The 23,675-nt window shown below is 42.3% G+C and overlaps 1 protein-coding gene across 3 annotated transcripts in view; it reads left to right on the plus strand.

Moving 5' to 3' along the window:
* Window positions 1–14,428, plus strand: part of LOC135089724 (zwei Ig domain protein zig-8-like) — a 103,579-nt gene extending 89,151 nt beyond the window's left edge. For all 3 annotated transcript variants that reach the window (XM_063985698.1, XM_063985701.1, XM_063985699.1), the window contains 4 exons: window positions 4,755–4,888; window positions 6,016–6,092; window positions 9,200–10,505; window positions 10,553–14,428. In XM_063985698.1, coding sequence (XP_063841768.1) covers window positions 4,755–4,888; window positions 6,016–6,092; window positions 9,200–9,348 — 360 coding nt within the window. In that variant the 3' untranslated portion in view covers window positions 9,349–10,505; window positions 10,553–14,428. The remainder of the gene's footprint in view (window positions 1–4,754; window positions 4,889–6,015; window positions 6,093–9,199; window positions 10,506–10,552) is intronic.
* Window positions 14,429–23,675: the final 9,247 nt, after the last annotated feature.

A 23,675-nucleotide genomic window follows, 5' to 3' on the forward strand; every position in this document is an offset into this window, starting at 1 on the left:
CTCTCTCTCTCTCTCTCTCTCTCTCTCTCTCTCTCTCTCTCTCTCTCTCTCTCTCTCTCTCTCTCTCTCTCTCTCTCTCTCTCTCTCTCAACACTCCTCTTCATCCATCCCTCTTTCTCACTACCTGCTCTCCTTTCCCCCTTCACCCCCACCTACCCAGACCTTCTCTATAATGTTACCCTGTCTTATCCGCCTACCTGTTTTGCCCTACCCATCACGCCCTGTCCAATGCGTCCATCTCTTCCCCTGTTGATCGAAGGCAAGAGATACTTGGGGAAAAAATATATGGGGGAAAATGTAGTAGGGTATATTTAAAGTAGTGGTAAAAATACTTCTCTCCTGGATTTGTTCGTCACACGTGGACTGATTCAGAAGAGTGTGAAGGAGGTGGTGAGAGAGAAGGGGATGATAGGAACGCGACGCACGAAACATAGTCGACTCTAAAAAGAATAGATTAAATGATAAGAAGATTTAAATTGATAAATAAAAGACGTGTTTTGAGAAGTATGTCTGAAGGAATAATAATAATAATAATAATAGCAAAAACTACTACTGCTACTGTTGTTACTAGTACTACTACTACTACTACTAGGACAATTATATGAAATGTAAGACAAGTAGTAGTAGAAGCAGCAGCAGCAGTAGTAGTAGTAGTAGTAGTAGTGATGATGATGATGATGATGATGATGATGATGATGATGATGATAATAATAATAAAAATAATAATGATAAAAATACACAACAATAAGAAAATACATGGAAAAAAAACACGAGAATTATAACAAGAACAAAAAAAACAGAGGAGGAAATAACAGACCACATCAAACCAAACCAAACTGAAGCTACAACATACAACAAACTAAAAACTGCAACGCCTACACTCAATAGACTCTAGGACTATGATACCCTGAACCTAAGCGATCGGAACCATAGAGGGCGACATGTGATGACCTTTTTCACGAGCTTCGTTATAAAATCGTTGACCTTTGACCTGGGCTGCGTGGGGGAGGAAGGGATGGGATTTCCAGAATGTATTTTTACTCTGCCTATTACTTTCAAGGTTTTTTTCCTCAATTCTTTTATTCTCCATTTTTTTTTTTATAGTTTCATCACGAGTATGTCAACCGTAAGAGCGAGAGAGAGAGAGAGAGAGAGAGAGAGAGAGAGAGAGAGAGAGAGAGAGAGAGAGAGAGAGAGAGAGAGAGAGAGAGAGAGAGAGAGAGAGAGAGAGAATGTAGGTCGAGCAGGCGTGACAACAGACGTAGCAATAGATATATAGTCACACACGGACAGGTAAGCAAACAGGTGCAGAATGAATGACCACCAAGAATGCACACAACTATGAGAGGTGTTTGGAAATGCTGTTTGTTCACCTTTGATTTGAATGGATCTCCTATTTTCTTTTGAGCATTTACGATTCATTCATTCATCTGTTTCATCTCTTACATTCCTTTTTTTTTATTCCTCTGTTTATTCTATCCATTCCTTCACCTGTGTCGTTCCTTCCTTTCTTCCTTCATATTCATACAATTTCTCTATTTCATCTTGTGTGTGTGTTTTTCTTTTTTTCATAATATTTACTGCTTCTGTCTTATCAGTCTATCACTTTCCCATTACTTTTTTTCTAATTCATCCAATTTATCTATCTCACCTTGTCCCTTTTTTTTTTTAACCTTTACTTATTTCTCTATTCAATTTATCTATCTTTCATGTCTCATTTCTTCCTCCTCTTCCTCTTCTTCTTCTGCTTCCTCTTCCTATATTTTTTTTTTTATTGATTGGTCTTTGAAAAACTCCACGTACAAAATAAGTATTATCGCGTGGCCTTTCAAACCTTTGTACTTTATTATAAATTGATCATAAGCCAGCCTTTCCTTTCTCACTCACGAAATAAGCTCCCTTTTTTCTCCTCCCCCTTTTTTTCTCCCTTTGTCCTCTTAACCTTTTTCCTTTACTTCACCGCAGACATTATTATTATTACCACTACTACCACTACTACTACTACTACTACCACCACCACCACCACATTAAATCACCACCATTATCACTATTTCCATCACCACTACTATTACTACCATCACCACCATTCTCATTACTATGCCCAGCTCACCATTATCACCACCACTATTACTATCCACCAACCTCCATCACCACCATCACCACCACCATCACCACCACCTATGTAAGTACACACCGTAGCGTAACCTTATCTCTCCATCTACACACACATACACACACACACACACACACACACACACACACACACACACACACACACACACACACAATACACTCGACGCAAAACCCCCGCTGGCGTGTCGTCCGCTGCAGCACAAAGAGAGAGAGAGAGAGAGAGAGAGAGAGAGAGAGAGAGAGAGAGAGAGAGAGAGAGAGAGAGAGAGAGAGAGAGAGGAGACACAAACACAGCCACGCAAACACACAAACAACATCATGCACCAGAACAAACATCATTCCATTTCGTCAGTGCCGGTCGAGGGGGGAAGGGGGAGGGGGAGGTGTGGAATGAGGAGAGAGGTAGGTAATGAAACAGGAAAACATACAAAAAAATAAATAATAATAAAGAAAGAAAGGAAAATTATAAAGAACATGTCTCTTGTTTGTTTATTCCTTCCTCTCTCTTCCTTTATTACATTCCATTGGTATTTACTTTTATTGTTCTCTTTTTTTTCTTCTCTCTCTCTCTCTTCCTGATCTTTCGCTTTTTTCCTCCTCTCTCTCTCTAATCCTTCGTTTCTTTTATTCTATCTATTCTTTCCTTTGCACTGTCTTCTTAAGTCTCCATTCATTCCTCTTTCTATCACTTCAACTTGTTTGTTATCATATTTCTATTTATTCTCCTTTTCTTTTTTTTCATTCATATCAATCTTTTTTCCTAAGTCTCCTGTTTTCTATATTTTTATTTTTTTCTCTACGTTTCCTCTTCATCAATTTATTTATCTCTATCATTCAACCTTGTCTGTTTCTACCTGTTCTATATTTACTTTTTCCATTATTATCTTGACTCGTGCACTTCCTGATTCTTATGTTTATCTTTACGTCTCCTCTTATGCATACAATCTTCTTTCATTCCTTTCTATTCATTCTTCTTTTTCCTCTTTCGCCTCACACTTGCATTATCTCCAAGCCTCCCTCTTCCTGTCTTTATCTGTTCATCTTCTAATGTCGCTTATTGCCAGCATTCCGTGTTTGTTTTGTTTCCCTCTTGTCACTAGCATTCCATCTACTTGCTTTCTTTTTCTTTTTATCGTTTCTGGCATTCTCTCTCCTTTTTTTCCATTTCGTTTCTCGACATGAATGGCAGTGCTTCCTGTGTAGCATTCTCTCTCTCTCTCTCTCTCTCTCTCTCTCTCTCTCTCTCTCTCTCTCTCTCTCTCTCTCTCTCTCTCTCTCTCTCTCTCTCCCTTTCTGTATCGTGCATTTATTTTTATCTGTGTTCCTCTTGCCTTGATCTCTACTATCACAACCAATACCATTTTTATTTTTTAGTTTTCATATTCATTTACAGCTTTTTACTCTCTCTCTCTCTCTCTCTCTCTCTCTCTCTCTCTCTCTCTCTCTCTCTCTCTCTCTCTCTCTCTCTCTCTCTCTCTCTCTCTCTCTCTCTCTCTACTCTTCCATATTTTAATCTTTTACCTGTATCAGCTTCTCCTTTTTTTTTTATCTGTAATCAATTTCATTCTTCACTACTTTTTTTTATATAACTTGCTCTCCTTTCCTATCAACTTTCTATTTATATCTGTTCGCTTTCCTTCTCTTATTAACTTTTCTTATTTCTATCTCGCCAATTTCATTCACTACCAACTATCTATTTACCTCCAATCACTTTGAAACTCTAATAATTTCCATATCTCATCTCTTTCTCTTCCAACTCCTCTGTTTGTCTTTCCTCACCTTCCTTCTTTCCCTCCTCATTTTCTATGCAGCCTTTCATCCATAATACTCATGTGTCTCTCCCTCTAGGCCTTTGTTTCTCCGCCTCCTGTCTATCTTGATCCTTCGCCCGTCACAATAACTGTCTCTTAAGCTTCATCCTTTACTCCTTTTTGCCTCGTGTCCTTTTCCTTAGGCCTATTCACTCCCTTCCTCCTACCCCTCCTCCTCCTCCTCCTCCTCCTCCTCCTCCTCCTCCTCCACGTCATCTGCAGTCTTAGGTTTCTTTAATCTTTCAACAGTAGAGTATAGTCCCGCTCTTTCTCTCTCCCCTTCCCTCTCCTCCAAATTCTTCCCTAGTTCACTGAAGTCTAACATTCCCTCTGACACTCTTTACTACGCCCATTTTTCAGGCCAGTATCTATCCTGTATCTAGTCAGGCTCAAGATAAAGGTCAATCTTTGCCCAAACTCTCCCTCTAGCCTCTCCCTTTGTACACTCCGCTAAAAAGCCTCTCTCTTTTTCCTTCTCTTTCCCACATCCTCTCATCCACTTACCCTATACCACTGCACGGAAGGTTAGTGTATCTCTGTCTCTCTCTCTATCTCTGTTCTCTGCCTTCTCTCCTTGCTTCTACCATATTCTGAAAATCTTCGGCGCATCTCCACTATATTAAAAAAAGCTGTGTTGAAATGACACGGGTTTTTAAGGGTGTTTTTATGGTTCTAGTGACATATTAACTAGATTTTTATATCATTAACCGGGGAAGCATTCTTAAGAACCCGGCTAATCATCTGTAACATTTATAAATAGTCATGATGGAAGAGCAAAGCGTTTCTGAATATCGACCTTTGTCTCGTCAGAGCAAGCCAGCCTTTGTGTTCTGGTACCACGGGGAGGGGATGGTGAACTATGACGACACAAGACATCGCCTTGACGTCAACACTCAGGCTGAAGGCACCACCACGCAATCCCGGCTCACCATCACGGACGCCAGGTAAGACACACACACACACACACACACACACACACACACACACACACACACACACACACACTGAAAGGGATAGTAATGTGATGAAAGATACAAATGATGCTAAATTAATGATTAAGTATTGCATGAGTGGTCGTAAGGTCAGAGAGAGAGAGAGAGAGAGAGAGAGAGAGAGAGAGAGAGAGAGAGAGAGAGAGAGAGAGAGAGAGAGATCCAACATGTAAATTAAATTTGTACATGCTGCATCTTTTATCTCAACAAAATATCCCTTGCATTATTTTGTTTTATCTGCTTGTCATTGCATTCTCTCTCTCTCTCTCTCTCTCTCTCTCTCTCTCTCTCTCTCTCTCTCTCTCTCTCTCTCTCTCTCTCTCTCTCTCTACCATCTAGTTTTCATACTAATTTGATTTCCACAACTGTAATTCGTATAATTCTAATTCATCATCATAATCAGCTCTCTCTCTCTCTCTCTCTCTCTCTCTCTCTCTCTCTCTCTCTCTCTCTCTCTCTCTCTCTCTCTCTCTCTCTCTCTCTCTCTCTCTCTCTCTCTCTCTGCCCCAGTCCAATAATTTCCCACATCAATATTCATGGCACAATATTATTCAGGAAATCAGCGTTAAGAAGTAATGTCAAGATGGATTTTGCATTTTCTTCCCTCCCTTCTTCCTTTATTCATTCCTTCCTTTTCGATCCATTATGCAAATTTCCTTCTCTGACTCCTTGGCTTTTTTTTTTCCTCATGTACCTTAATTATTGTGTTTCCTGTTTTCCATGTTCTTTGCATAATTAATTAATATTGCCCTTATCTGCGTCCTCCTCCTCCTCCTCCTCCTCCTCCTCCTCCTCCTCCTTGTTATTCTCCTCCTATTTATTTTTTTCTACTGCTAATTCTCCTTCTTCTCTTCATCTCCTTCAATATTTGACAAGTAGAGAAGAAATAGATACAAACACACACACACACACACACACACACACACACACACACACACACACAACAGTACTTTTACCTAACACAAACCACTGGTATATAATTCCCACTCTTTTGCTACTTCCTGTATTATTATTTTTTTTTATACAAGGATACACAAATAATCTCTCACATCTTTCATTTTTTTCTTCTCGCACCAAAGACAAACGGACTCCGGGAACTACTCCTGCATCCCCCCTAACGTGGAGCCCGCCTTCGTGCTGGTCTTCGTCACGGAAAGTACGTAAAGCAATGGATGTGTTGTGTTGTGGAGTGAATGTCCCTAAACACAGACTAATGTTACTTTATTGAATGGTGGCCGGATGGATGAATACGTTCCTTATCTAAAGAAGAACCACTGTATGTATGTAAAATATTTTTCTGAGTTCTGAGGAGTGGTGCGTAGATAATAACCATATTTCACTCTTAAAAGAAATTAAGACACACACACACACACAAAAGACACATTTTATCTATTGATATGTGCTTCTTTATCTCAATATTCTTCTTCTACTTTTCATGATACAACTTTTTAAATTCTTAACCGCAAATATTATCTTATTATTATTATTATTCTTTTTTTTTTTACAGGTCCGGACCTGAATTTAAAAAAAAATCGATCTCAATATTTTTTTCTGATTATAGGGATATTCTTTTTAAGAAGAAACTATTATATGTATGTAAAATGTTCTATTGATTGATTTATTGATTGATTAACTGATTGATTCATTGACTGACTACTTAACTGATTAATTGTTTGACTGACAGACTGATTGACTGACTGACTGACTGACTGACTGACTGGTTGAATGGTTGACTGAATGACTGACTTAATGACTGATCTATTGCATGGCTTGCTACAATACTACATCTTGGTATCATTTTTACTCATGGCATTAGGAACATGAAAGGATGCTAAACTTTTTACTGCTACACCCTTTGAGTTTAATAAAATGGTCCAGTGCAAAATTAGGTCTTTTTTTTTTTTTTAATCTGTCATTCATGGAAGAGGTGGTGATCGACTACATACCAAAGTTTTTTAGAGTAAACCTAATAATAATTTCTGCTTCGTAAAATTACTTGGCTTGCTCAAATAAGATAATAAGTGCCATTAGCAGTGAAAAGGTTAGTGTGTGTGTGTGTGTGTGTGTGTGTGTGTGTGTGTGTGTGTGTGTGTGTGTGTACAGGAGCCTTCCTAAAACGTGCACTACGTAATAAGTTTAAAGAGATTTACGATGCTCTCATAAACCAGCAAGATAAGAGGAGAGATTAACTAGGCAGGGGAGACACAACAAGAGTTTAGGTGAGGAAATATATTACAACTTTCATTCATGTGTAAGAGTGTGTGTGGAAGTTGTATTCTTACTCTTGTTCATTTACTTTAATTTGTACCCGAGGGAAATGGTTATAATATTTCTCTCTCTCTCTCTCTCTCTCTCTCTCTCTCTCTCTCTCTCTCTCTCTCTCTCTCTCTCTCTCTCTCTCTCTCTCTCTCTCTGTTATTCTTTTTCATTAAGGTTACAACTTTAACTTTGGGTTTTTTGAGAGGAACATGTATGATATTCTCTCTCTCTCTCTCTCTCTCTCTCTCTCTCTCTCTCTCTCTCTCTCTCTCTCTCTCTCTCTCTCTCTCTCTCTCTCTGGTAACCTTTGTGAATCCATGTACATAAAACTTCCATGAGTTGAGCATGTGCAATGTTTAAATTAAAGATCCCAGTGCCGCGTAGTGAAAAGTAAAAGAGCACTGGATTAGCGGCAGAAATATCCAGGCTTTAATTAATCTTGACAACGAGCAATAAGTTAGCGTTGTTTTCTGCCCCCCACCTCCCCGCCCCCTCCCCACCCCCTCCCCGCTCGTCTCGTTAAACCCCCAAACTCCCCTAACCACAAAACTAATCCGCCTTTTTCTTCATTTATTTATTCGTAACCTTTGAAAGCCTCGGAAACTGTGGATTCTGTGTGCTGCAGTAAACATTACACACACACACACACACACACACACACATACATACAAACGCATACACACACACACACACACACACGTAGCCCCGCCAGCCAATGCCAAATACAAACATGTGCCTGATAGCTTTTTCTGTTTCACTTTTCATCACTTCATCACTCGCCTTTACGCCGCGGTGACCTTGGTGTTCCCGCGGGAAAAGATTAAAAAAAAAAAAAGCTTGGAAAAAAAAGAAGAGCGACTCTGGTTATTTTTGTTCCATTGTGGTCGTGTTACGAATCATATTGCATTAATATTACATTCCCTCTGACATTACTTCCTAATTCAAATTTCACTGCGCGAGTGTGTAAGTTAATTTGATTTCAAGTGGCACTAAATTTGCCCTTGTTTTATTATACAAGGGGATTAACAAAGAACACAAACACATACACACACACACACACACACACACACACACACACACACACACACACACACACATGTACGAGTAACATATTCAACGACAAGTAGACGAATGAGCCAAGGAAAGTAAGGAAGAGTATGACAAAAAGGGAAGAAGGGAGAAAGGAGGAGAAGGAGGGAGGGAAGGACCAAACACACACACACACACACACACACACACACACACACACACACACACACACACACACACACACACACACACACACACACCTGAAATATTTAAACTCGACTACACAAAGGAGAAAGAGAAAGGGAGGGAGACACAGAAGAAGGGAGGGACGAAGAAACACACACAAACACACAGAAAGAGAAAGGGAGGGAGAGGCGAACGTCCGGAGGGAGGTAGGAAGGGAGGAAAAGAAGGAAAGAGGGGGGAAAGAAAGGGCGTAAAAGAAGGAAGAGATAAAAAGGGAAGTAGAAAAGGGGAGAATGAAGGAAGGAGGAAAGCAGGGATAAAGGGAGAAAGGGAGGGAAGGAGGGAAGGACATGCAAAAGTTAGAAGTGAGAGACAGAAAGGAAGAAGGAAGGCAGTGGGAAAGGGCAGTGGGAAAGGCAGAGAGAGAGAGAGAGAGAGAGAGAGAGAGAGAGAGAGAGAGAGAGAGAGAGAGAGAGAGAGAGAGAGAGAGAGAGAGAGAGAGAGAGAGAGAGAGTAAAGGAGGGAGACAAGGAAATAGGGAGAGGGAAGGAAGGGAGAGAAGGGAGGGAAGGGAGGGAGGGAAAAAGGCAGTAAGGGAGGGAGTGACCAAGATCTGACCCGCTGAGCTGAGCTGGGTGAAAATCACAGGCAGGACCCGATACCACATTGATTTCAGTTTGCGCAGAGAATGTCCAGAGAGCGAGGCGTCCCAGGGGGCTGAGGGGCTGAGGGGCTAAATGTTCGCCCTTTTAATGATGAATTCTTCTCTCCCCCTGTGTGTGTGTGTAGGAGGAGACACCGTGGCGGCAGTACAGCGGCGGGGCCATTCCTCCGCCCCGCCCCTCCTCTGCCCATCCTTCTACTCCTCCTCCACCTCCGGGCTGCTCCTCGCGGTGGTCGCCAAGGTCGTCCTCACCCACCTGCTCCCCGTCAGATGATTCCACGGCCTCGCCCCGCCAGGAAGCAAGACAAACAACAAAAACCCTTAGCCCTTTAGTCCCTCAAGTTTAGTGTATATTATTACCTGTATGTCTGTTTTCTTTGTTGGTAATATTAACATACTGGTAAGGACAATGACAACAATAACAACAAAGAACAATAACGTGATGTATCTATAAACAGTCAGTCGCCAGGTGTATTGAAGATATTGGAAATGTATAAAAAAAAGTATCGTTTATTCCTATTTTTCATCTTTTTCGTTTCTCTTTCAAGGTATTTTTGAATAAGGTCTCAATAGGGAGCTTGCGGCTTTCTGGTGAGGTGGGTCACTGATATGTAAATATGCCCGGTGGCTTTGTGTTGAGTGGGTGGTAGCGGTGGTGGTGGTGGTGGTGGTGGTGGTTGTGGTGGTGGTGGCGGTGGTGGTGGTGCCTCGTCTGCATAATGTCGCCTTCACCCGCGCCAGTCCGCCCCTGAACCAAGTGACGCACCTCATCAGTGTCTCCCTCACACCTACACATGGTACAGGATAGGGCATAGACTCTCTCTCTCTCTCTCTCTCTCTCTCTCTCTCTCTCTCTCTCTCTCTCTCTCCCACAAAATATTCTACGCTTCTTAAAATCACTACGCAAACTACTTTAGGATTACCTTACAAAATCTAAATTAATATATTCTCCCAGAGCTTTCAAGCAAAATAAAAAAAATAAAAAAACGCCGATACGGGTGATGGAGACACGACAAAGGTAAGCCTCATCATTTCTTTCCGACCAAAAAATCAGCGAAGCGAAACAAAAGGCAAGAAAACTAATGCAGGATAATCAGGGAGCAATTACCTGTACCTTTGTTACCGGTAAAATGGAGCGAGTCGTAAAGAAAAGCAAGCTTGCAAAACCATATCAAAGACCATTAGTTAATTACCAACTCACTCAGACCACGGCGTTGGCTGGAGTTTTGCCTCTTCAAGTTTGCAGCTAAGCCTTCATAATTCAACTGCAAGAGAAACCTACCCTCAAATTTATTCACTCATCTCTCTGTCTCTCCTCTTCGTCTATTACAGGTTGAAACAAGACATCTTTTCTTACCTCTCTCTCTCTCTCTCTCTCTCTCTCTCTCTCTCTCTCTCTCTCTCTCTCTCTCTCTCTCTCTCTCTCTCTCTGTATCTTCTCTGTTTTCCTTCATAACATTTACCATTGCTGGACAAAGGTATCCTTCAATCAATCTACTCATCTCTGTCTCCTCTTCATCTATTACAGATTAAAACAAGGTGACTCTTTTCTTAACTCTCCATATGCTGTATCTTTTCTATCTTCCTTCATAATAACATTCACCATTGCAAGATAAAACTACCATCAGGTATATCCACTCATCTCTCTCTCTCTCTCTCTCTCTCTCTCTCTCTCTCATCTATTAGAGGCTAAAACAAGACATATTCTCTTACCTCTCTACCTACTTCTGTATCTTTTTCTGCCTTCCTTTACAGTTACATTCTTCTAAAGTTAAAAAGTAAAGGATCTGTAATTGACTTTGTTTCAAGGTAAAGCGATAGTAACTCATGGCATCCCGCAAGGTGTGTTTTTGTCACCTGTGCTATTTGTCGGCTGGTACTGTGAGACTTTCTAGTGTTAATCATGTTGTCCGGTAATAATATTGATAGTTTCCTATCAATCAATTAGACAATCAACTAATCAATTAATCAGACACAATCATTCAGTCAGTCAGTCAAAACTCTGTCTGAATGTTGCTGCATTAACCCGTCAATCAGTCATTAAGTCAGTGAGTCAATCAGCCATCTAATCAGTCAGTTGGCCAATCGCAGAGCCTGTGACTAAAACATTTACTCAACTAGTCATGTTAGTTCTGTCAGTCACCGAGCCACTTCCTCAACAAGGCAGCTAGCTAGTCAGTCAGTTAGGCAGTCAGGGAGTCAGTCAGTTAATTAGGCAGGCAGGCAGGGTGGGAGTAAGTCAGGGAGGAAGGAAGGAAGGAAGGAAGGAAGGAAGGAAGGAAGGAAGGAAGGAAGGAAGAAAGGCGAGGAGTAAGTCAGTCAGTCAGGCAGGCCGGGAGATAGCAAGTCAGTCAGGCAAGCAGGCAGGCAGGCAGGCAGGCAGGCAGGGAGCAAGGGAGTCAGTCAGACTCCAATACAACACCGTCAACAAGACAGCCAGCTAGGAAAGCTGGCTGTCTTGTTGACAGCCAGGGAGGAAAGGAGTAAGTTAGTCTGTTTCCCATACAGTAAGACCGTTAACACTTGTGAACAAGGCGGGGTACTTAACCAGTCAGTCAGTCAGCCACGCACCCTCACCAAGACCACCACCACCACCACCCTCACCACCGCAAGTGCAAAAATAACCTTGAAGAGACGTGAAGGAAGGCAGGGAGTGTAAGAAAAGCCGGGGAAAAAAGTGAAAACAAGAAGAAAACAAGCGAAAGATTGACACGTGAAGGCCAGAAAAACACCAAATCTTTAGAAAGCAACACAGAAGACTGGATGAAAATACTTCTTGACAAAAAAAGTGGAAGGAAAACCACTAACCGAACTACATCTTCTCTCACGTAAGACACTAACGCATTCCCTTCACGCCATAAGGGAAAAACTTGGACACGCAGAAACTTAATGAAAAAAAGTAAATAATAATCTCACTCAACAGAAGGGGGAAACAAGGAAACTACAACCTCTTCTCTTGTATCCATACGTCACAATCCTCCCGAACTTTTTACCAAACAAGGGAAACAAAAGAAAAAAAAACCTTGACCAAATCCCCACCCATAATTCCTAATCCCACGAAGAACACAAAGGGCACAAACAACACGGCACGTTTCCCCCGGCATGTTTATCAAATCTCTTAATCCCCACAACATACGCGAGTCTCCCCTGCAATGAAACAAAACATCAATATCCCCGCACTCCGTTTTCTTTACACGTGCACTCCGCCGCGTGGGGATTAATTTACCAGCTCAAGGGTATTTGGGAAGGCTGGCGCGTAATGCATTGAGGTACAGACAATAAGCTGCATGATTATCATTAGATAGCTCTGCCAAAACTGCACATTGTATAGTTTTGGAGGTGTTCTGTGGCTGCGCATGGCGTTTTCTATTGGTCATGATGCATCGTAGTCTTTTATAATTGGTGATGTGGTGCGTACGGCCACTAAGGAGCATTTTATGTTTTATCTTCAATCTGGTGAGTGTGTGATGATGTGTGGTGATGTGTAGCGACGTGTGATGGTGCTGCGGGTTTCGTGTCAATAAGGTCGGTCATGTGATGTATTCCCCCGGTGATTTTCTCCACTAGGGTACTTTGTTGATAGGTTGATAGGCTGAAGAGAGTGTTAAGTCTGTTGTCTTCATTATTCTCTACTTCCTATTCTTCTTTCTCCTTTGGACTCTGAACAATCAAGTGTGCGCGTGGAGTTACTGTGCGTGTTTTTTTTTTGTAACGATAACGCATTTACGTAAAAAAACAAACAAAAAAAACAGAGGGAGTAGTGTAAATATACTATACTGCCGGTGTGTGTGTGTGTGTGTGTGTGTGTGTGTGTGTGTGTGTGTGTGTGTGTGTGTGTGTGTGTTCAGGGTATTAAAAAGCGTTCCCGGTTTGCTTTTTCATAACAATCATCTCAGAGTTATTAAAGAGAGAGAGAGAGAGAGAGAGAGAGAGAGAGAGAGAGAGAGAGAGAGAGAGAGAGAGTACATACGTAAATAAAAACCAAACAAGCAAGTGAACACACACACACACACACACACACACACACAATAGCAATTAACACCGCAACACCACGCCTCACTTTCCTCCATCATGTTCGCACCGAAATGACGCCGCCATCAACACGCTAATGACGAAAACGAAGTACTATTTTATCACGCTCAATGTTGACTCTACCCCTCCATGATACTGACTATTTTAACGCCGCGCTTCCCAGGTAAACGCCACGTGATCCCAGCGGCTCTGACAGGTAGATTAATTTGGTCCTCGTGACAGATAATGAAAACGGGATGACAGGTGAGCGAGACTGCAAGGTGAGCGTGAAAATGCACCGAGGTTCAGCACGAGAGGTAATGAGTAACGTGATGGACAGGTGTGAAAGTGATTATGACAGGTGCGTGTAAAAATACTAACAGGTGAATTCCCGAAGGTGATTGATAGGTGAGTGTGATGTATAGGAAAATGGATGTCGTGAATGAGTGATAAACTGACGGGTGATAAGAAGGTGATAGGTGAATATGACAGGTGAGATGAGTGTGAGTTTAGGTAGTGACTCGAAATCTTTAGTGTGAATTAGTCGTGATGGAAAGATTTAAAGGGGAGTGACGGGAGGAGAGAAAGTGAGTGAAAGTAAAAGAATATGATTCGAGAGATTTGGAAGATTAGGGAATGAACGAAAGTAAAGGAAGATAAATAGGAAAGAGAACAATACGAAGACAGAAAATGAAGGAAAGACAAAGAAAGTAAGGAAAGTAATCAAAGAAAAGTGAATGAGTGAAAGAAAAAAAGAGCAGGAATTTGAGAGATTGAAAGCAGTCGGGGAAAAAGAAAATAAAGAAGGAGAATGAAGGAAAATGAAAGGAATTAAAGTATATAAAGATTTTCAGGTTAGTTATTAACGATTTAGTCTTAACAGCAAGATAACTTTGGTAATAAAACACATCCCAAATACACGCAATGGACACATTAACACACACACACACACACACACACACACACACACACACACACCTGCCGTTTTGTATGTTTGTTAACTCGTGTATACTTGCTATAAAAAAAAAGGTGTATGTTTTTTTCTCCTCCCTGCACACAATTATAACACCTGGTATGATGCAATATCTCGCTCCCGTTTTCTTTTCCCGGGCTATTGAGCGGTGACAAAAACAAACAGCAAAACACGACAAAATACAGTAAAAAAAAAAAAAAAGGGTGCAGATTGAGGCATAATATAGAGAAAAAAATAAATAATGAAGATATGTGTATGAAAGATGGTTATATGGTACTCCCTATATTTTTCCGGAATGAGGGAGTTGTTTATATAGGTGTACATTAAAGATTACCAAATGCATATATATAAATAAAGGTGTTTATATAAGGCTGGGGGTCTTAGAGAATCGACCTTACCGTAGTCTGTGTTAATGACGTGTAAGAGACAAACTGTTCCTCCAACCCTCAACTTTTTCAGTCCCGTTATTATTATTATCATTATTTTTTTTTAATATTGAAGAACCATCATCCCCCCCTCCTTACCCCCTTAGAGGACCATCCCCCCTTGGTAGCGCCCCCCATCTTCCCCCTCCCCCCAACCCTCGCTCCGTATAATTGCTGTAGAGGGATTTTGTTTTTTATAGTAAAATCGACAAAGAATTTATGTGTTTCCTTTCACCCCTCGGGAGAGAGAGAGAGAGAGAGAGAGAGAGAGAGAGAGAGAGAGAGAGAGAGAGAGAGAGAGAGAGAGAGAGAGAGAGAGAGAGAGAGAGAGAGAGAGAGAGAGAGAGAGAGAGAGAGAGAGAGAGAGAGAGAGAGAGAGAGAGAGAGAGAGAGAGAGAGAGAGAGAGAGAGAGAGAGAGAGAGAGAGAGAGAGAGAGAGAGAGAGTTGAAAGAATGTAAGAGGAAAGTATAAGAGAAAGTATAAGGAAAAAAAGGAAAGAGAGATATAAGGAGAGGAAGGAAGAAAAAGGGGATAGGAAGGGAAGGAAAGCGAAGAAAAGAGAAAGGGACGATAAAGAAAAAGAAGGAAAATGATAGGAAGGAAAGGGAAAGAGAAGGAAAGAGAGAGGACAGGAAGGAAAGAGAAGCGGAAAAGAGAGGGAGAAACGAGATGAAATGAGATGAAATAAATGAGTGGAAAGGAAAAGAGGAGGAAAGGAAGAAAAGGAAATGAAATTAAATGAGATAAAAATAAATACGGGAAAGAAAAGGGGAGGAAAAAAGAAAGGGAAATGAAGAGAAAGGAAGGAGAAAGGGGTGAGTGAAGTGACAGAGAGACGACACAGTGACGGCACGTTTTCAAATTCATAGCCTTCCCTTGTTCCTGGAAGTGTGGATAAAGAATGAACACTGGCGATTGAGAGAGAGAGAGAGAGAGAGAGAGAGAGAGAGAGAGAGAGAGAGAGAGAGAGAGAGAGAGAGAGAGAGAGAGAGAGAGAGAGAACGAGCAAAGTCAAGCAGAGTAATGAAAAAAAAGAACATTTCAATGGCGGTCTCTCTCTCTCTCTCTCTCTCTCTCTCTCTCTCTCTCTCTCTCTCTCTCTCTCTCTCTCTCTCTCATTCAGGAATTCACATCTAAGGATAGACATGACAGTGGCAGGAGGAGGAGGAGGAGGAGGAGAGAAACCAGCGCGACACAACATCAAGGGGAGGCCAGCAGGAGGAAAGAATATGAGAGAGAGAGAGAGAGAGAGAGAGAGAGAGAGAGAGAGAGAGAGAGAGAGAGAGAGAGAGAGAGAGAGAGAGAGAGAGAGAGAGAGAGAGAGAGAATTCCGTCCCGCCTGCATCATAATATCTCACAGAAAACACATCAAAAGTTGGAGAAAAAACAATGAACATTACGTCCAGGGGAAAAAATATATATTACTACTACTACTACTACTACTACTACTACTACTACTACTACTACCACCACGACCATTACTACTAACACTACTATTACTATCACTTACGTAAAATTTAAAAAAATATCAGAACACCAAATAATCCAAAAAATTATCCCACAAACAAACAAAAAAGAAAAAAAATTTTAAAAAATATATCAGAGAGGGGAAGAGGAGGAGGAGGAGGAGGAGGAGGGGAGAGAAGAAGAGAAGAGGGCAAGGAAAAGCACAACACTGAGAGGGGACCGAAGAGGACGAGGGGAAAAATGAATAAAGTAATGAAAAAGTTAAGAAGTAAAAGTGAATGCGCAAGCAAATCGAGGGGAGAGAGAGAGAGAGAGAGAGGGGGGGGAAGAGAGAGAGAGAGAGAAAGAGAGGGAGTGAAGGAGAGGAGAGAAGTAAAATAGGAAAGGGTAGGAGAGAATGTAGGAGGAGATAAGGGGAGAAGAGGGAAAAGGATGCGAAGAAATAGGAGTCGAGATATTAAAGGAGAGGAGAAAGAGAGACAAGGGGAGAGAAGGAGAAGGGAGAGAAGGAGAGGGCGAGAGCAATGATAATAGGGAAGATATAAGGGAATGGAGGGTAGGGAGGATTCTCATAACCTCATTTATATTTGTCATCCCACGTTGTTATGAGAGAGAGAGAGAGAGAGAGAGAGAGAGAGAGAGAGAGAGAGAGAGAGAGAGAGAGAGAGAGAGAGAGAGAGAGAGAGAGAGAGAGAGAGAGAGAATGAAAAGCAACAATAAAAAGACAAAGGATAGAATCAGAGCATGAAAACGAATGGAAGGGAACGAGAGAGAGGAGAGAGAGAGAGAGAGAGAGAGAGAGAGAGAGAGAGAGAGAGAGAGAGAGAGAGAGAGAGAGAGAGAGAGAGAGAGAGAGGACGAAACAGAAATATGAAAGGAAAAGGGAGAAGGAAGAAAAACTGATGTAGGGAAGCATGAAACAGGGAAAGAGAAAGACAGGAAACAATGAAAAAATAAAGAAAGGAAATAAAAGAAAGGAAAGAAGAAGAAGAAAAGCAAGAAAGGAGGGAAGGAAGAGGGGATATGAATGTAGGAATTAGAAATAATAAAAAAAAATAAGAATAAGTGATACAAAAACAAAGGAAAAGAAAGAAGAATAAAAAACAATAAAGAAAAGGGGACAAAACAACGAAGATAAAGACCATGAAAGGAAAGAAGGAAGGAAGAAAGGAGAGAAGGAAGGAAGAAGGTAAGGAGTCCATGAATAGTAAGCAGGATTGAGTCTTGATAAGTAAGAAGCTAAGCTAAGAAGGAAGGAAAGAAGGAAGGAAGGAAGGAAGGAAGGAAGGAAGGAAGGAAGGAAGGAAGGAATTAAAATGTTACCTGTTCCTTGAATTAACTACATTGTCAGTAACCAGGTTAGATAATATCTCTCTCTCTCTCTCTCTCTCTCTCTCTCTCTCTCTCTCTCTCTCTCTCTCTCTCTCTCTCTCTCTCTCTCTCTCTCTCTCTCTCTCTCTCTCTCTCTCTCTCTCTCTCTCAATCTGTACCAGGAATCTCGACAAACAGTTCCATTGAAATCACACACACACACACACACACACACACACACACACACACACACACACACACACACACACACACACACACACACACACACACACTCAAGCTGCACTACACTTAAGGCTGTCAGGTCCCCGTGTGTACCTCCCTACCAGCATTAAACCGCGCCTTCCTTCCTCTGCCTGGCGAAGGAGGAGCAACAAGGAGTCAACAGGGAGGTGAGGTGAGGCGAGGTGGTGGTGAGGAAACGAATTATTTAGGGAATTGGTGGTGGTGGTAGTAGTAGTAGTAGTAGTAGTAGTAGCACAACAATAAGAACAAGAAGAACAAGAAAAAGAACAACAAGAACAACAAGACGTCCTAGCCAAAAATATAAGGCAACACGTACATGATTACAACCATAAAACAATCAATAAACCTTGCTTTTCCTTTGTGTTCCTTCGTGGATGAGGCTTGGCAAGGCGGCGAGGGTCCCAGTGACAGTAACATGACGTGACCCGTGTTCCCAGTGTGTACCGACGCCCTCAGGTAAGTCATAGAGGCTTTGATCCCTCTCTACTTCAATCCCAAGGCGTTTTGATCCCTTATTCTCCCTTCCCTGCCCTTCCCTGCCTCCTCCAGCTGTGTCCCCCCTCCCTCCACTCCACACTACTGTTCCTGCCACTTGCTGTATCCCTTAGTCACCTCGGGCCATTAATCCGCCTCCTCCACCCCGTCTCCGCCCTCTCCACCTCGCGCCTTCCACGTCTGAGACAATAACAAGGGCGACTTAAATCACCTTGTTAGCTCCTTGCAGCTTCCGAGGCAGTGCTTTCCCCGATTGGGCTGTTTGTCAGTGGCCCAGGTGAGGAGAGCCAGGTGCAAGAGGAAGAGGAGGAGGAGGAGGAGGAGGAGGAGGAGGAGGAGGAGGAGGAGGAGGAGGAGGATGGGAGGAGGAGGAGGATGGGAGGAGGAGGAGAAGGATGAGGATGGAAGGAGGAGGAGGAGGATGGAAGGAGGAGGATGGAAGAACGAGGAGAATGCAGGTCATATGAGATGAATGTGGAGACGAGAAGAGGAGGAGGAGGAGGAGGAGGAGGAGGAGGAGGAGGAGGAGGAGGAGGAGGAGGAGGAAGAGGAGGAGGAGGAGGAGGAGGACAAAGGAAGAACAAACAGCAGCAGACTTATTAGGGGAGGAAGATGACGAAGATGATGAACAGAACGGGGAAGAAAATTATAGAGAGAAGAACAAGGAAGAGGAAATATCAAAGGAGATGGAAAATTAAAGAAAGATAACACGATAAAAAAAAAATGTAAAAAAAAAAGGAAAGGTGCAAAGCAAACGACGGATTGAAATGAGGAACAGAAAGAGAAGGAGAAGGAAGAAGATTAGGAGAGGGTGAGGCATGAAAGGAGGAAGAGGAAGAGGAAGTAAGGACCCATAAGCATAAAGCAGGAAAAAGGAGAAAAACAGGAAGATGTGAATGAGGTAGGAAGAATATAAATAAAAAGAGGAAAACAGGAAAATGCTAATGATGGAGACAGAAGATAAAGTGCAAAATGGAAGAAGGTAAAGACGGTGAATAGGAAGAAATAAGAATAATGGAGAAAAAAAAGGGGGGAGAAAATGGAGTGAAAATGGACACGTGAAAAATGAGAGAAAAAAAGGAAGGAGAATAAATGAGGACACAAATAAAAAAAAAAAAAACAGGAAGGGGAAAAAAATAAGAAAGAAAGAAACTCACACAAGGAATGAAAGGAGTGGAAAGGAAAAGAGAACGAGATGAACAAACATGAACAACAAAATAAAAAAAAAAATGAAAATAAAGAGATGAAGATAGAAAATGAAAAAAAAAAACGAAAAGGAAACAGTCATCAAGACGAGACAAAAAAAAAAAACAGAAAAGAACAGGAAACATAAAATGGAAGAGAGGAAGGGGAAGAGGGAGAGAAGGAGAAAGAGGAAGATGTAAAGTGTAATAAGAGAGAGAGAACTAGAAAGAAAGAAGATATCAGAATAATGAGAACAAATTACGTCTAAAAATGCAGCACAGAGAGAGAGAGAGAGAGAGAGAGAGAGAGAGAGAGAGAGAGAGAGAGAGAGAGAGAGAGAGAGAGAGAGAGAGAGAGAGAGATTCTACAGATTAAGAAGACAGTAATAGAAGCAGAGAAAGCGAGTACCCTTGAGGAGGAGGAGGAGGAGGAGGAGGAGGAGGAGGAAGAGGAATGATGAAAAAAATAATAACTTTCAAAATCAACAGCAAGGAAAACTCTTCTCCCTCATTCTCCTCCTCTTCCTCCTCCTCCTCCTCCTCGTCGTCTTCCTCGTATCAGTTGACACTCTGTTGTGTGTGTGTGTGTGTGTGTGTGTGTGTGTGTGTGTGTGTGTGTGTGTGTGTGTGTGTGCGCGCGTCATCTGAGAACCCTTCCAGTACATTGCTTTCCTGAATATCATCTTTTTTTTTCCCTCCCTCTATCACACACACACAGACACACACACACACAAACACAAGAGCACTCACACCATAATATAAAGACTAGGTCCCCTACCCTACAACCCCCCAGTGCCTTCCCAGCTACCAAAGAGGGAGGAGGCCACCGCTGCTCCCTCCCTGTAGAGACGCCGAGATGAAGTCCTTTTCTCTCCCCGGCAGCGAGTGGAGGGCGTAATGGAGGCGGTGGGGAGATGGAGGAGGAGACGAGGTGAGGGGAGAAAGGAAATGGAGAAGTGTGGAGTGGAGTGGAGGGGTGGAAGAAGAGAAGAGTGAGAGGGGAATGCATGGACAAGAGGGAAGAGGGGAAGGAGTTTGAGTGTGAGGGGACGAAAGCAAAGGAAAGATAGTATTGAATGAGAGAGAGAGAGAGAGAGAGAGAGAGAGAGAGAGAGAGAGAGAGAGAGAGAGAGAGAGAGAGAGAGTCATACATATACACGCACTGAAATAAAGATAGTTTTAAACCTGTACTTTTTTTCTTACTGGCTGAAAGAAGCAAAAAATTAAAGAAAAGAGAGAAAACAAAGAAGAGAGAGAGAGAGAGAGAGAGAGAGAGAGACGGGAGGGAGAGAGAAAGATGGAGGCAGAGCCAAGAAACCTAAACACTCCCGCGGCACAGAAAAAAAGAGGAAAAATAAGAGGGAGAGAGAGTGAAAAAGCGAAAGAAAACGGGTGGTGGCTTAAGAGATAACTGAACTGTATCACTTTCTCAATCACGTGTTTTTAGAGACGTTGCAAAGAGTCAATAGTAGGATTCTCTCTATCTCTCTCTCTCTCTCTCTCTCTCTCTCTCTCTCTCTCTCTCTCTCTCTCTCTCTCTCTCTCTCTCCCAAAATCAATAAAACACGCAGGGCAGTTTACGTGAAATGTCAAAAAAAAAAAATAAAAAGAAATTATGAGACAATTACCTAGTTTTTCTTTCTCTTTTTTTTTTTACCTTTGAAAAATGCGAATAAAAAGAAGCCGAAAAAAAAAATAATAATAATGCAAAAGATAACACTGGATTTCTGGTTGCGCAAAGATGGACGCTATTCCTTCGGGTAGTAAGGGTAAGAGTACAATAGAGAGTTTATATTTTTATAAGACGAAGAGGCCACGTGTTTGCTGATCATCTGAGGAACAGCGGTAAATAAGAGTGATTTTTCTTTTTTAATATTTTTCTCTCTTTTCATCTCTCATTTCTGATACTGTATTTTCCTCTCTCTCTCTCTCTCTCTCTCTCTCTCTCTCTCTCTCTCTCTCTCTCTCTCTCTCTCTCTCTGTGTGGGTTGTTTTTGTGAGCCATGAAAACATCCCTGGATTATGAAACCTTCTCTCTCTCTCTCTCTCTCTCTCTCTCTCTCTCTCTCTCTCTCTCTCTCTCTCTCTCTCTCTCTCTCTCTCTCTCTCTCTCTCTCTCTCTCTCTCTCTCAGCTACACTGCTCTTAACTATAAATATGTAAGGCAATGTGTCTTATCGTGTGTGTGTGTGTGTGTGTGTGTGTGTGTGTGTGTGTGTGTGTGTGTGTGTGTGTGTGTGTGTGTTCAGCTGCCTATTACCCTGTCACGTAAATCAAGCCAAAATGCATAAAAAGTATGAGAGGTGCATGAAGGCTATTAATTACTCTAATTAAATGTTCCTCTTCCTCCTCTTCCTCCTCCTACACGTCGTTTTCTGTGATAACTATTTACCCTCATTCGTAGATAGGTCAGGTAGGGGACTCTCTCTCTCTCTCTCTCTCTCTCTCTCTCTCTCTCTCTCTCTCTCTCTCTCTCTCTCTCTCATGGCTTGTTCACTTCGTCTCTCTACTTAATAAGTTTACATGGACTCCTCTCCCTCTTCTCTCTCTCTCTCTCTCTCTCTCTCTCTCTCTCTCTCTCTCTCTCTCTCTCTCTCTCTCTCTCTCTCTCTCTCTCTCTCTCTCTCACGCCTCTTCCCCTTCCACCATTAAGTCCTCCCCTTCGTTACTCTCTCTTCTTGTTCCTCGCCTCTTCCTTCTCCTCCTTTCCCTTCTTCCCCTCCCTCGCTCCCTTAATCTGACTCATCTTCCCTCTCATCCTTACCACTTTCCCTCTCCCTCTCCGTTCCTTAATCTCCCTGCTCTCCCTCTCGTCTTCCCTACTCTCCCAACCATGACATAGCGGTGGTTCTCATTGCTCCTCTCTCTCTCTCTCTCTCTCTCTCTCTCTCTCTCTCTCTCTCTCTCTCTCTCTCTCTCTCTCTCTCTCTCTCTCTCTCTATCTATCTATCCATCTATCTATCTATCTGTTCGTTTTTTGCTTTCATTATTCCTTGTCTCGTTTGTTTCCTTGTTTATTAGATATTGTACCTATCTACCTTTTTTTTTTTTTTGCTATTTTTCCTTCGTGTTTTATTCTCCTCTTTCATTCTCGTATTTTCTGTCTGCATTTAATTCACTTAACTCCTCTTCCTCCTTCCTTCATCTGTGCCTTGTACTTATTCATTTACATGCTTTCATCTCTTCTCTTCCCTCCCTTCTTCCTCTCCATCCTTCCTTAATCCTTCATACTCGTCCACTTACATCCTTCCATCTTCCTTCCTGTCTCTCTAATTATCTGTTCTGTATTTCCACGTCTTGCTTCTCTCTATTCACTTCCATTCACTCTATTCCTCTTCTCTCTTCTGTCTATTTCCTCTATTTAAGCTAATCTCATCTATTTCTACTATTTTTTCCCTTCTTTTCTCTACTTCCATGTTAGTGATTTTTACTAACTTTCTTCCACTTTGAGCTTCCATCGTTTCTCCATCAATTTCTCGACTTTAGTTCATCTATTTTTCAGATTACTCTCCACTTCAGTATCCTTCCTTCAATCATTTCCAGTCTATCCCTCTCCCACCTTTTTTTTTTCATTTTGCTTTTTTAAGTTCAGCTATTTTTAGTGTTCTTATCCACTTCTCTCAAGCTTCCTTCAGTGAAGCAGCTCCTCAACTCAACTCCACCTATCCTTCCATCCTTCCTTCCTTCCTTCCCGCAATGACAGATCATCCACTCAAACCCACCCATCCATTCCCTCCTTCCTCCCTTCCCTCAATGGCACACCCTCCACTCAGATCCACCCATCACCTCCACCCATCCACCTCTCCACCCAACCCTCCTACTTTTCCTGAATGACACATCAGGTCCAGTTACCTCGACCTATCCTTCCATCAACGTCGCCTAACTCCCACCTCCGCCTCCACCGTGATGTGGCTGGCAATATCGGGACTTTGATGGAGCGTTTGAGAGCATATTGTGGAGCCCTGAGGAAGCTGTACGGCAAGCTTTTACCCAGGTATTGATGTGCACTGCTACGGCCAGGCCAATAATGCCCTCATCCAGCAGGCCGCCGGGACACGAGGGAGGAGGAACAGAGAGGGAGGGGTGAGGGACAGAGGTGGGTAGGATGGGAGGCAGGGTGGGGGGAAGAGAGAGAGAGAGAGAGAGAGAGAGAGAGAGAGAGAGAGAGAGAGAGAGAGAGAGAGAGAGAGAGAGAGAGAGAGAGAGAGAGAGAGAGAGAGAGAGAGAGAGAGAGAGAGAGAGAGTAAATGGGAGTGTGCGAAGTTAGAGAGGAAATTTTGCAGCGAAGACAGAGAAACACGACAGAGGGATTGAGAGAGAGAGAGAGAGAGAGAGAGAGAGAGAGAGAGAGAGAGAGAGAGAGAGAGAGAGAGAGAGAGAGAGAGAGAGAAATGAGGGTAAGAATCCATGAGAATGAAAACATGAGGGGAGAAAAGGAAGGAGATCCAGCAGAGGGGAGGAGTGACAGCGA

Source organism: Scylla paramamosain, chromosome 33 (genome assembly GCF_035594125.1).
Source record: "Scylla paramamosain isolate STU-SP2022 chromosome 33, ASM3559412v1, whole genome shotgun sequence".
NCBI classification, from domain to species: domain Eukaryota; kingdom Metazoa; phylum Arthropoda; class Malacostraca; order Decapoda; family Portunidae; genus Scylla; species Scylla paramamosain.